Genomic DNA, 14,069 nt, shown 5'->3' with positions numbered 1-14,069 from the left:
GTTAAATGTTTTAGTCAGTACAGACTCGGAATAGAAAGGTAGCATAAGGCATAGGACCAACAATACTATGGTAGAAAGTAGTCCATGCACACAAATCATTACTAATCATTTTCGGGTAACAAGTATGAGTTGTTCTGGTACTAATGAAATAGATGAGCCGCGGGTTGTTTTGCGGAATCGGTAAGGTATATTTGTGGAATGCTTCTGTTTTGAGTTGCCATACGAGCTGTGTACCTTTTTTGGACCACAGAAATTGTTTCGTGTGAAAACTGTCAAGCAAAGACTCCCTGAGACACTTAGTGATTTTCACCTAGTGACCGGCCGTGTGCATTTCAAACACTGTTAAAAAATTACGGAAAATCCCCAATGTTGCTATCTCAAGCATCTGATAATGAGAGGAACGATGTCTACTTTGGGTGAGAATAGAATCCTTTCCGCAAGAATTACGTTGCTTTATGGATGAAAACCAAAACCAACCATTCCAACACAGTTCTTTAGCCATTAAAATATTCTGTGACGTCCGGTTAACTCCCATTAGATTGCATTGTGTCCCATCCAAAACGTTTAAGCTAATATATTAGTCTTTAATGTTTATTTTGGTCTGACTTAATGTAAGCTGGTGTTGCAGTGGACGTTGTTATTTCTATAGTTATTCTGGGGGGGGGGAACGAGGGCTCAAACATTGAGATGTAGACCCAGTTACATGTGATGCAAATGGTAAACAGAATCCTAAGTAGCCTAGAATCGCTAAATTGAGTTTCTTTCACGGACTTCATTTTTTGTTCACATCATTTGTACCTTGTCAAACTTTCATGGATATTTAAGAGTTTACGCAGGTAACTTCAATTCGCAACATCGCAATTACAGACAGAATATGATGGATGTTTTAAAAGTGGATAAAACAGACACAGACACGGTCGGTCGTCTTTGTGTCCGAATAGATAAAAAGCGAACGTAAGAATTATAAAGTTGGTGAAGGTAAACTTTTACGTAAATATAAAATAAAAGCCTCCTCGTACTAACTGAGTTATTTTGGGGTGTAAAGCCTGCCTGTACTGAATCGTGCAGTGCATTAAAATTATTTCCTCGTTATATCGTGAAGACGCATAGCTTGGGCCGCAGATATTACTGGTCTTTTATTGGTTGGAAATTGGTTGTAGAAAATGAAAGCTTTATAAATGGCTATCGAAGTGTGTACGTCCTAAAAGACCCCAACTCTGTCAAGTTTTAAGTGATTTGATTTAGCCGGTCAAATTTCGGCAGGTTTATAACCGACTGGATAACGCATTGCTGCGGTAATGACAACGAAACGAATTTGGATGATAGTATTTGGGACAAATAGGGTTTCTCAAATATTACTACATAAGAGAGAAGCGCCAGTTCATCTTCAAGCCGTCCACGATTGTAAAATTAACCCGGCTAGAATCTGGTTTTCGGAAGGAGGTCCTGCATGAAAACTAAGTCAGCATTCCACCTCTTGCTACTCGATGAATTGACCCATGTCTGCCGCAAAACAAGATATTACATATATTTGATTGTAATTGTAGTCTTTAGGTCTTATAGTGATATTTTTAATCTACTAATAATCTTTTATTTAGGGTCACGAGGAGACAGAGAACGGATGGGCTTAGAAAAGACAATCCGCCTTAAAACATCAAAGGAAGGAAATAAAATTTTGAAGTTCGTACAAAGGGTCGGTCTAGAATACAGACTTAAGTTTTGCCTTGTTTTTCACGATAAAGTTTGTGGATGGAGAAACGTTAAAACCTTCCTTATATCGAAATGTTCTATAGTGTTTACATAAAGCTAGAGAAAAACTGCAAACCAATATTTTAAGGTAGTTATTAGAGTGTCAACAAATCGTCTAACCAATCTATTTTGTTGCTCCTGCACATTTTCAAGCCTAGTAGAAGCAAGGTAGTTTTATCCCACCAGAAAGTAGTCAGCGTGATCACACTGAAGGAGGTCTTCTTTTAGGTAGGACGCGGAAGTACAAGGGGATTAAGGGCACCATCTTCAGAAAAGAAAAAGGAGGTTGACCAGTCAGATATTTATAACGTGTGTGACTGATACGTAATACTCAGTGAAATTGAGTCAATATGGGGCCACACACCTCATTCCAGCTCGTGTCAACGTCGCCAACACCCTGAACAGCAGATGCAAAACCTGAGATTTCGCCAGACGATTTCGTAGCCAAAAGCGTCAAGTGCTGACGCTTAATCGATGTTGCGTAGATTGCTTCAGCTTACTATTCAGGATCCTCATAACCCTCGTTTACAGCAGTACTCACGTGAAGAATACTGATTGCTACTAATTGCCATATAATTCCCATTGGTTAATTCGGGGCGACAGTGGCTGGAATGGATAAGCTCCCATTCACCAGATCAACGCTTTGATCTTTCTTTCTCCGGCTCTGGTTTTATCGAAGCCACCTACCGGCGCCCATGTATTCAAATAACTAAGGTTTTACTGAGGAGTTTTCCGACGGTATTTGTGCACGTGCCGTGAATCAAAGACGGAGATATCCTGTGCATGTTATCGCACCTAATAGCGTCTGAACTTTGGATGTCATTGGTGGTACGAACTATGACTAATTGGTTTGGATTCCGTTAGCATCACCATCGTTCGGAAGAGTTTATCTACGCACTCATAGAAGGTTTCTACAGTGGAACTATTTTTTTGATGTAACGACTGAATCCAGTCATAACTTAGTTTAGCGTAGGAAAAGGTTTTGGTTTTTGGTTGGCATGTAAACGTCCCTTGCAGCATGGTGCTCCATGCGTTGTGTATCGGTTTCCAATTTACTCAGTGCGCGGGTTACATCCAGCTGACCTGGATATAAACCCTGTCAGCACCATTAAAAAATCCGTTGAGAAACCGATCAGTCATCACTTGAGAAGTGATGATTTAAGAGAATAGTATCGCTGGTTTAGAAAACACTGAACAAGCTGGTTTCTCGCCGATTAGATTTGAGACACTGGGGAAACTGTCACGACCACAGGATAGAGTAATTGGTAGCTCTAAGTGTCTTGTTTTCTATACAAAGCGCCCACGCACTCTGTAGGTCATCACGAGTTCCAGGTGATATTTTGTTTTAGATTTTCAATCCCAGTAAGCCTAATCAGACGTACTCGATAAAGAGAATTTGTACTTCATGAACGTTTTGTTTATTAACTTTCTCTCGCCGGTGGGTAAGGAGAATCGCAAGTGGAGTAGTCCAGAAAGCCTAAAAAAGGTGCTTCAATAAAGATATTCCCAAGTTTGTGAAGGACTTGGTAAAAAGTAAAACACAGGTTATTCAAAAAATGGAGTTGAGCACAAATTGACGTATTCGATGTAGGTCTTGCCTCATACGAGAGGTGTGTTAACAAGGTAGATTGTCGAAAATCTTCGGATCTGCTTGGTTGTTATGAAGCATTGCCCCATTGTGCTTAGGATTGAAAAATGTCATGACACAGGCGTACATAAATTCTTTGGGGACATTTGACGAATAATGGAATAGTTTGGCATTATATTTTTGGTTTACTTCAAACTATGGCGTTTCACTCGCCCGGTTTCTTTGGGACACATGTGGGTGTTCTCAGTATCCTGCTACTGTCTTTAATTCAAAGTTGTTGGGCAAATTGTATAGAAAAGTAAACAGTTTATGTCTTAGGCGGACAATATGGAGACAAACATCACCCAAAGCAGTGGTCGCGAAATCTAATCGTTGTTCAACGTGGAAAACTTTGACGATGTAGTCGGAAATCGGTTGCACGTTCGGAAATATTCACGTAGAATCGTAGGACAGGACAAGTCGTTTTAAGGAATACAAACAACAAATATGTACAGCACGTAAACAACAAAACCCACAAAGGTTTTTGTTGGCGACAGTGATATGAAGGCCTTTTTTAATCCTCATGAAGCTGGACATTAGAAAAAATGGGACATGTGCATGTAGCTTTTTTCTAATTCGCCGTTATTGCCTCCACCGAACAATGCGAATAAGTTCAAGGAGATTTTTAAAGCGTCTTTACACAACATGTAACCAGTTTATCAAATTTAAGAAAACAACTCATCCATTCGTGTGCCACACTGGTCACACTGTGACCAACAACTGTTGTTTGGCACATCAAAGGAGTGATCAGCTTTGGATACTGTAATAAAGATTACGTGTGTCAGCAGTAAATGAGACAAGAATATTAATTTTTCGCCCACCCTGAAGGGGATCGTGAAGTTTTTAACTCGGGTCATTATTAGCCTAATAAAATGTTGGCCGAAGCGTTTGGTTGAACATTGACAAGGAAAAACTCAAGATTTGCCTTCTTTTTACTTGCTTTGTTCAGAAGCCACTTCTGAGCTCTTCGTAAAAAAGTGTGGCCTACTGTAAGGAAGGATGCTTGTTGTTGTTCACTCTGTACACGCAAGAAATATCTCTTGTGGAAGAATCACTGCACGTCTTAATTTTTATAAGGTGAAGCGGAATTTGCGGATGACTTGTGAAGAAGGAACAACAAATGTCTTCGTATTGACAATAATGGTGATCCGCGATGCTGAACCATCGATAATAACAAGTTTTCTTAAAAGTGATAATGAAGAATATGACTAATTTGACCCTAGTAGAACTGGAAAGAAACTAAAAGGACTTACGGTTTCACAAACGGCGTACCGGTGCTTCTGATTCTACGGTACCCACCACGCTCGGAAGCCCCTTTGTGTTTGCAACTCACCTATGCCCTTTTCTGCGTACACCTTTCTGTCCCAATGGACAGCAAGCAGGAGATCGCCGGAAAGAGTCCCAAATTGTGATTGTGTATAAAATTAATTGTGCTTTGTTTCACACAATGTCAGCCTTAGATATATGAATGGATAAACGTTTTCAATGGTTTGAAGTGAATTTCGACAAACAATAGGATGGTGTCACCTCCTATTAAAAACAATACAAGCCAGCTACCTATCCTTTATGTTGGAAGTGGGAAGGCTACAAATTTCAACGCGTGCTATTAGCACCCTTTCTGGAGTCTGTACTTCTAGGGAAAATATCTGTGGAAGGCTAGCCGTACCAGTTCCAGCATGTGAGGGTTTGTGGATGAATACCTTTAACCTCTGAAGACGTAAGCTTGTTACACAATATGGATCCACATCGCCAGTCACTAAGGTTTATATCATATCAGAGATTTAGCGTTTTTTATTCGCGAAGCAAGGCAAACAGTCCTCACTTGGTGATCCAATTAACCCGAATCTAAACGACAACCCATATACGATGAACCGCTCTATCTGTTTTGGTAAACCTATCAAAAACCGCGTTTGTCAATAAAGTGCACGTGATTTTCGCGGTACGTTCTGGCGGGGGTAGTCATTGAGTTGAAGTCTTCCACGTTGATTCTTTTAATTTCTCATCTTTCAGCTTGTTGCTGCCTCGCATTTACTAAAACAATGACGGCAACATTCTTCCATTACGGTCTGGCTTGGATACCACTGCTTCTTGCTTTGACGCTTTGTAGCACAATGATTATATGGTACGTTTTATTTGTGTGCTGGATGGATGGTACTAAACTGAATACGGCAGATGACTGTGTGGTAGTCAGAAAATGGATTCCAAATGTACTTTCTTCAAGTTCTCGTGAGCGCAGAATTTGCGCGTTCTCTAACCAACGATAAAATAAGCGCATTTCAGAAAAAGGTGATAAGGTGCTTTAAAAGTCTGGTTTGCGTGAAATTCTGCACAATTTTTAATTTGCTATTATAATCGTTTGTTTTTGAAAAGATGATCATAAACATCTAAAATGCGATGACTTTGGGTGTTTTCTGATTTTCGATGATGATTCTTTTACATAAGAAAACCAAAATGTTCACATGGATACAGTCATTAGATGCCATCTGGATGACGTGTTTTCGATCCATTAGGTGACCAAATAATGTCTGTCGGATATGGCTTCCGTGCAAACGCGAGCCAGTTTGCACAATTTCCAATTTTACGTCGCACTTGCTAAAGAGTTGAAAATAAAGTTCAATTTACACTGTTTTGCGCAACCGTTCGACGAACACTTCGTCACACTCTGGCAACAACGAGGACTAAACTACAAGGTAAACAATACCCTTTTTAGAAGATAAAATAAGTACAGACATATGACATGAAAATTCGTATTTACCTCATGGAAAATAAAACGAAAAATGACGCCAGTTTACTCTCTTACGACACACATATTCCAAAACCGAAGTGCCGCTTCGCCCAGGTGTAGCCCTTTGTCAAGTGTGCAAGAGAGTGAGGATTTCTTTACATTGGTTCTGGCTGTTAAAAATAAAGATACTGGGGCCAAACACGTTTTAAATTATCGACTTATTACTGCGTGGTGTATAATTGCACAATAAGTAGTCACCTGGAACCCGGTTGAATCTCTCAGTTGTGATGTTTTCGGCCAACTGAATGTGCCGCACCAGGCCACCTCATGTTTCACTCGCTACCAAGTTTGAAATATGGCGATACATGTTTAGTCGAAATATACTACTCAAAAATTTGCTGAAAATTCGTCGACAGATCACGACTGGTTTCGACCGTCTTGGGGCTAATCAGGTAGGCGCAGTCTTCCGAGTTTCCGCCAACCGTATGTTCTACTTGAAATCAAATTACACGAAATTAACGAACTACACTTATTTGCAGACAAATTTGGTTTTTTGAGAAACTCACCTGGAACGCAGCTAAATCTCCCGTTTGTGGCGTTTCCAGGCAATTGAATGTGGCTGTTTTCACCCAAGTTTAACGCGACAGTATGAATTTATGAGCTAGCGAACATTTACATTTTAACAGCCTTGATCAACAGCATATATAAAATTCTACGCCTACAAGTCATACCGAAATCAGATCCACCTACCTGCAAGTGGTTGACGGAGGCGTATTTGACTGCTCAACAGACCTGTGTCAGTTTCTAAGTAGGAAAACAGATCCCATTAAGCCTTCTGTGTGAAAACGACGGAAGCCTCGTTTGATGTAGAATTGGAGACTAATCAAAGTGTTTTTGAGGTGTCAAAGTGGGATTTCTCATGCAAACAAAGCAAAACTAGTCTGGAAGTCAACTTACGGCTGCTTCATTTGCGTCGAGAACCATCATCTTTTTATATCCCACGACGGTGCTAATTTTCGAGCCCGGTTGATTACCTTACTGTGTGGCTACGGTGGTCCGATGAAATAAACAGATATATGGAATAGGTCATGCATTCTAAACTCTGTGTGAATGACATGTCAGTCTTCCTCATATGCATTACGGTTTCATTAATAATCGTTCGGTTGTAGCACCGTTTTGGTGCGTAACTCTCATGCCACACGAAGAAAACACGAGGTCTGAGCTACTGGTACGCTATCATAGCCTTGACCGGATCAGTCGAGATGCAGACGTTTGGTTCGAACCGCGAACATTCAGGTAAGCAGACTAGCACTTCAACCACTGAGCCATCTCAAACTCAGCTTCACCGGATAGTATTTTCTTACTTATCGATGAAGAGAATCTAGTCATGTCTATCTGCCATCTATATTCTTCAGCATTATGCTCAACTTTGACCGTCAGCTCTCACTTTGCCCGATTTACACTATACGATAAAAGTAGGCATAGAAGCTCAAGCACATGGTTTAACGTTGGAAAAGTAACGTCGCTAGAGGGCTCACTCAGTTAGCCTGTTGATAGAGCAACAAAATATCTGACAGGTTATGTTTTTTAGGTATTTTTGAAGGGATATTTCCTGAGCATCAACTGACGGACATTTTATAGTTTAACATGAGGGGGGGAAATAAAGTAAGCAAGTTGTTACCACGATACCATCGCGTTCTCTGTGATATGTCGTTACACCTCTTTTTGCTGAAAGTGAGTTTTCTGTATCTACATAAATGCTTGTCTGAATCATTTTCAGGTGTTGTGTTCAGTAGCGTTCTAGAATGTAGACAATGATTTTCGGTTCAAAGTGCTTTTTTTCTGGTAATACGGCCGTACCACTGTCAGAAGAAGACCTTTAATTCCACACGAGCACAACTATGGGATGCGCAACTCACGGGTGCTCCTCCCAACAACACTGTCATTAACGTAATCTTTCAGAATATGTTTACCTGTAGGCTAAAGTCCTTGCATCTGCCTTGGTGTTCTATGAAATCAAGTGTATAATTTGAAATGTGCCCGCATCTCTTCTGTGAGTGACTTCTCACAATGCGCATGCTTGGCGACACTGACGTTGCTGACTGGAAGTCGAGTATTGGATTCCACGAAAGTGTCACTGACGATAACTTATCATTTGGCTGGTTTTACCTTAGATGTGATAGCATTATATCACATGCTATCACCTTTAAACAAGGCAAGAGGAAAAGACAGAACAAGCTGCACGGTGTACTCAGGGTGCATCTCACTCTGTCAGCACGAAAGGGAGTTCTGTGTCTTTTACCAATAGGATAGAGTAATGTTTTGTGGCTTGTCTTACGAGAGAAATGTATAAAAGTATAAAGTATACGAGAGAAAAGTATGAAGAGAAAAGTATAGAGATTGTCGTATACAGCTATTCCACTTGGCATCTAGTTAAAGCACCTAAACCTGAGAAAATCATTGGCTGCTCAAGACTGGTCGGGGAATACTTACAGTTGCTGTCCAAGTGGTTGCATATCGATTCCGTTCACATGCGTGCGATAGACCCCGATGAAGTTCGAAAGTCTAAATGTGTGGAGTCGTTTTTGAGGCTGATCATATCTTTGCCACACAATAAGTGTCCGGACTCCTTTGCCCTTGTCTTTCATTCATTCCAACTTTAGATCATGCTAGGTTGATAGAAATGTTGCATTTTTTTCTGGAGTCAGTCTAAAACACAGTGAAAATGATAAGCTGTTTGACGGAGGCCACGGATCATATAAATTGTTTAAGTAGCTTCCCAAAGTGGATGCGACTTGGGGATAAACTAATCTAACAATGTGTTTGCAAAAAGCCCGTTGATTTTTACATCACCAAGTATGGAGAATGACAGGTTTCAGAGGAAGATATTCCTTACCCGTTTAATTTAATGGTGCATGTCTATACTGGTGGTTTTAATGTCGTGGAGGTGAGATCATTGTGTTCTGAAACACCAAAGATCATTACTGTCCTTTGGCTGTAGGTTTCCAGGTTAGTTTAGCTGGATTCAACAGCTTTGCAACCAGCCGTTGCGCTTTTAACACTGAAGTATTTATCTGCGCCTATGATTAGTATCGAGAATCTACCAAATTCACTGGTGTGCAAGTATTGATCGTACCGCAGGGAAAATAACATGGGACTCGCGTTAACCTATCCAGGAAGTCTTCAATTTAGACAAACTGAACTTTCACGGTGGTCCACCAGATAGAAAAATGTGCTTCTGACTTGTATACAAAACCAAAACGAAAACTCCAAACGCCAGTTGATGATGTACGGTAGTTTCGTCGTACCCACAACGCTAATGCGACCAACCAAGTTCACCGTTCTGTTCAAAGTTATTTAATCTGTCAGACAACCATCCTATGTCTCATCACTAAGGTCTTTACCTGGTATCTTCAATCACTGTCCAACTTTGCGTTTGTTCGGGGTTTTAAAACCTCTTTTGAATGTGAACCTCTCATTCAGCTGTTTTATGACCTACACGTGAACTTGCGCTTGAAAGTTCAAGCAAGGGAGCCCAACAGAGCCGAACATGTGTGAACCTGCGGCGGCATCTGAGGCAGTACTCAGCTAGCCCAGATTTGTCTCCAAAACGGGTGGAACCATTATAATTGCTCGATTACGACTACAGTCCACTAGAACATGGTCGTACGTCGTATTATGTGAGCAATGATAGACTCTTTTCAGTCTTTATTCTTCAGTGGACTTTTGGCTCCTCACTACCACTTTTTGATACCAGCTGAGCGCATGAGAAAAGACATCGTTTAGCGTCATCTATTCGAGGAACTAACCAAAAACTAAACACCATGACTGGCACAGAACGTAACTTAGTTCTTCTCAGTCGTCAGTATTCTGGTATCATAAAATATGGGATGACTGTAAACATGTGAAACAGTGTACGTCAGTCTGACGAACACTATCCAAGTGACCTCCAAAATCAACATGGTCCTCTAGCTCCATGACAAAGTGTCAACCGGGTGATGTTGGCATTCACCACATTATTAAACACACGTGCAATTAGATTGTCTCCCAGAAAAGAAGGTCGCACTTGCACATCCAGAATCAAACTTTTGTTTTGGAGGAATCAAGTGAACCCACAACCAGATGTTCTTTGATTAAACTTGGATCCTTCTGAATATCCACCATCCAAGGCATTGCATAGTCTTTTGAATGAGAATAAAATTAGTTAAGAGATCCACGAAGAATGGGCTACCGAGTTTTGTCCTGACAAACAGAATGTTTCATTATTTGAAACTTTAAACTGACTGACTAACACATTTTTTAATGTTTTAAATTTCAGCTACCTTGTTGCCGTAGCAACCGGCAATGTACTGCCAGAATTACCTCTGATCAGGTGAGTTGATAATTTTTCAGGTAAATTCCAGAATCTTGGTTTTGACTAGCTTTTGTAAAATTCTACCAGAACCATCTGTACTGAAAAGAAATTATAAATGCTGGTTTTGAGGAAGTAGACGATCAATAATGGGTATTCCGCCTTGTAAATGTAGTCAACATATGCTGAAAAGTTGAGGACCATTGTACAACTGTTTCATTTTTATTGAAAGTCATCAGCAGTGCGTATCATACGAAAATCGTATGACTTTGAACCCACGACCTGTCGGCTGGTTGTTTGAACACTCAGCCATCCGGCCACGAGCGCCTGACTAGCAGTATGATTCACTCGCACTTAGACGAGATAAAGCATTTCTTATCCTTCAGTCACAAGATCCACATCAGGTTGTCACGTATTGACTGGCTCTGCAGGTGACGAACTTTTAGGAGGTTTCACTCGTCAAGTGAAATTGTCCCTCTTCGGAATCATCCACAGTTTGTCGGCAACGTGGAGAAACTTGGGAAAATTATTGGAGATTTCGTCCCGCACATGAATCCGATTTTCGCTGAAAGGCGGATAAGCATTATTCAGCGCTGAAGGATGAGCGCACTTTATTTCGTTTAACTGCGAGGTAAGTACAGCACTAATCAGCCACTCGTGACCGAAAGATTAAGTGTTCCAGCTGCCAACCCAGAGGCCTCGTGTTCTGGAGATGTGCACTGCTGACGATGAAGCAGCTATGCAAAGGTTCGTCGCTTTTCAGCGCATGGTGGCTTGATTTACAGATTGAAATCCCAATCAAAACAAGAACGAGGTCAAAGGGTACGAGGTATGATGGACTACATCGCTATAAAAACTTTTCCGCATAAGCCTTTACACCGGCGCACCAGATCTCCAATATTGCAGTGGCTTGTTGCCTCATTGGACGCAGCTGGACGTTCGAATTCCAGAGACACTTCAGAAAATTTTTTGTGATGCTTGGTTCATCATTCATGATTACGTCTTGCAAAATGCACTGTCAAGCTACCTGAAGTCTGTGAGTTATTATCTCTATAAGGCAGTTTTTCGCAACTGCAGTTGCTGCTTGGTTGTATCTGTCATCGTGCGTGGTAAAACAACAAATCTTGTGGCCTCATGCGCTTATTCGCTTACCTTCTGTAACTTATTAGGTCGAGGTCTTAGGTAGCTAGCTTCATGGGTAGTCAGCCAAGTAATATTTTGTTTGTAAGATATACAACGTCCCGTCTTGAGGAATCAACTTCAAAGGGACAACAGCACTCTCGTCAGCAAATGACTTACTTTAGATAGGAGCGACTGACTTGAACGATTTCGAACATCTCTAACGCAAATAAAATTATATTTATTCACGAAAGTTGTCAGCGAATTTTGCTTGCAGTAGGTACATCTGTGATTCAGCACGATGGAAGTAGATCATGTGACTTTTGGCAATCCCAGACTATTTAAGATGTACTTTTTACGGTATTCAGACAGATTTACATGGAAATGACAAGAAACGACGAGTTTATACATCAGGTATGCAGCAGTATCATTAGAACAAAGTTCGTATATTTAATACTCAATATCTTTAGCTAGAGAATTAGTGTAGCGTTCAAGGAGGGTGAATAAACCTCAAAATATCTAGCCCAACTAAGAGCAGTATAAAGGGGATTACACTACGGAGTGTTGGAATCAATTCAACGACCTACCGCATAACGGAAAAATTTCGTTTAATGTATACTTAGCCGTAAATTAAATCAGCTCAGCTCTTTGTGAACTTATGCTGAATAGCACGATTCCGCCGCTATTCATACGACGACAAAGTTTGTGACAATGCACTTTAGGTAGATGTAGCAAACTATGTATACGAATTTGATTCTACTAGAGCTTCCTAGATTTCCAAGCCATCAGAACAGATCGCCATACTGAACCAACCCAATGTCTACACTAAATTTGCATCGTTCGCTATCTAAAAGAAGCTCTACAACAGACTCCTTGCGTGGGGAGCAACACCACTTGTTTGCGTTAGGACGATACAGGTTTGATTTTTTCGAAAGTTATTTTCAACCGACACACAAGGTTGCTTCAAAAGTGATGTACATTTTGTAAGGTGTATCACTGTATGTGTTAAATGTTAGGAAACACGAGGCTGAATCTTGCGATTGAGCTTATTTCAACAATGCGACTTTCCCCATATTGAGGCACAGATTTCATTCTCACTTCAGTTCTATTGGTGCGTTTCCTCCGACGATGTGCATTTTTGCGCAAGGCATGAACATTGCCGCATGTTTATGTAAGTTGTTTTGAACGGTTTGGTGAGTCCGTCTGAGTGATAAACAGACTTCTGGAACTTATAGTTCAGATTTCTTAGTGAGTCCAAACGTAGTGCCAGCCCTAAGCAATTCATTTTGGACGTCCACCTAGCTGTCTCTTTCCTGTTGACGTTTGAATGCTTGTTACTCTGCGACAAATGATGTAAACACTTACCAAGTGCTTGAGAACCAACGGTATCGAAATGCATGCCACCTTACACAAAATAGGGTTGTGTTGTGAAAGTTTTAGGTGTTTTTTCGAAAATTCATGTTGATCTCCTCATTTCTTTACTGGCGTCGCTTGATATTGTTTTGTAGGATTTCTCCGGAAGGTTGGCTTGTACGGAAGCCTCTGCCTATCACAGGACAAGTAGGAAACGCAGAAACATACAGTAGGAAAGGAGTTCCTTTCAGCAGTAGTCTTTCCTGGGGAGGAAACACTGGAATTAATGTAACTTAAAGATTAAATATGCACATTAATTAAACGATATCCATGATATAGGGTTACTCACAAGGTTGTTGAATCTCTTGGTAGCCCGTTATCGATTTTGCCTTGATTACAGCTCATTAGGTAAGTCCGGTCTCCATGACTCCATCGGTCTTGACTCGTAGCTGCATAGTGAATTGGACGTGTCCACAGACGAACTCTAATTATAAAATTACTGTTGCTTAAGAACAGAATGCTATTTATTGGACCTCGGGTATTAGGCCTACTTGATGAGCCCCCAACAAAAGCAAAAAAAACCGTGGGCTGTTCTAAGTTTTTCATCAAACTTCCAAATAAATCTTCCAAGAAGGAAAAGTCTTGAGTAAGGCTCTAACTGTAAAGTAAATATTTGAAACACGTTTGGGCAAACTGTATTATAGACGACAGGTTTATTTGGGATTCCGGTTGATACTAGTTTTATTTTGGACGTGCGTTTAGATCAAATGCATCTATATAAGACAGTATCGAATGTTTTAACTCTATATTTGTATTTGCCTCAGGTTACAGGGTTAGAAGTGATCGTATACTTATGCATTCCCTAACAGCAAGAAAACTGCCAAAGAAATCACTGTTCAGGAAAAAATATTAGTGTTTTCCTAGCACCATCGACTAATTCTGGTGTTGTTGATTTTGAGCGGTTTCTGTAAGAGTAGACTGTTTCTTGTTGACTTACTTAGAGAAGAACAGATGAACAAATGCTGGGAAAGTCTTGCAGAATGAAAACAGATAGCGTTGTTCCTGTCTACACATAAGACGTCACATGTATCCACTCTCGTTTGGTCGTCTGAAGCCTCTCAGATGATAAGTCAGGCCTTCAGAAT

General features: G+C 40.6%; 2 protein-coding genes across 2 annotated transcripts in view; one reads left to right on the top strand and one right to left on the bottom strand.

Moving 5' to 3' along the window:
* The window catches only part of T265_03528 (hypothetical protein), a gene marked incomplete at both ends in the record, with an annotated part of 54,116 nt that overhangs the window by 16,732 nt on the left and 23,315 nt on the right, over positions 1–14,069 (bottom strand). The window lies entirely within an intron of this gene.
* T265_03527 (hypothetical protein) overlaps positions 5,387–14,069 on the top strand; it is a gene marked incomplete at both ends in the record, with an annotated part of 34,042 nt that continues 25,359 nt past the window's right edge. The window contains 3 exons of the mRNA XM_009168039.1: positions 5,387–5,498; positions 10,420–10,473; positions 12,675–12,742. Of these exons, the coding sequence (XP_009166303.1) occupies positions 5,416–5,498; positions 10,420–10,473; positions 12,675–12,742 (205 nt within the window). The remainder of the gene's footprint in view (positions 5,499–10,419; positions 10,474–12,674; positions 12,743–14,069) is intronic.

This window comes from Opisthorchis viverrini (genome assembly GCF_000715545.1).
Source record: "Opisthorchis viverrini unplaced genomic scaffold opera_v5_51, whole genome shotgun sequence".
NCBI classification, from domain to species: domain Eukaryota; kingdom Metazoa; phylum Platyhelminthes; class Trematoda; order Opisthorchiida; family Opisthorchiidae; genus Opisthorchis; species Opisthorchis viverrini.
This window is presented reverse-complemented; position numbering and strand designations above follow the sequence as displayed.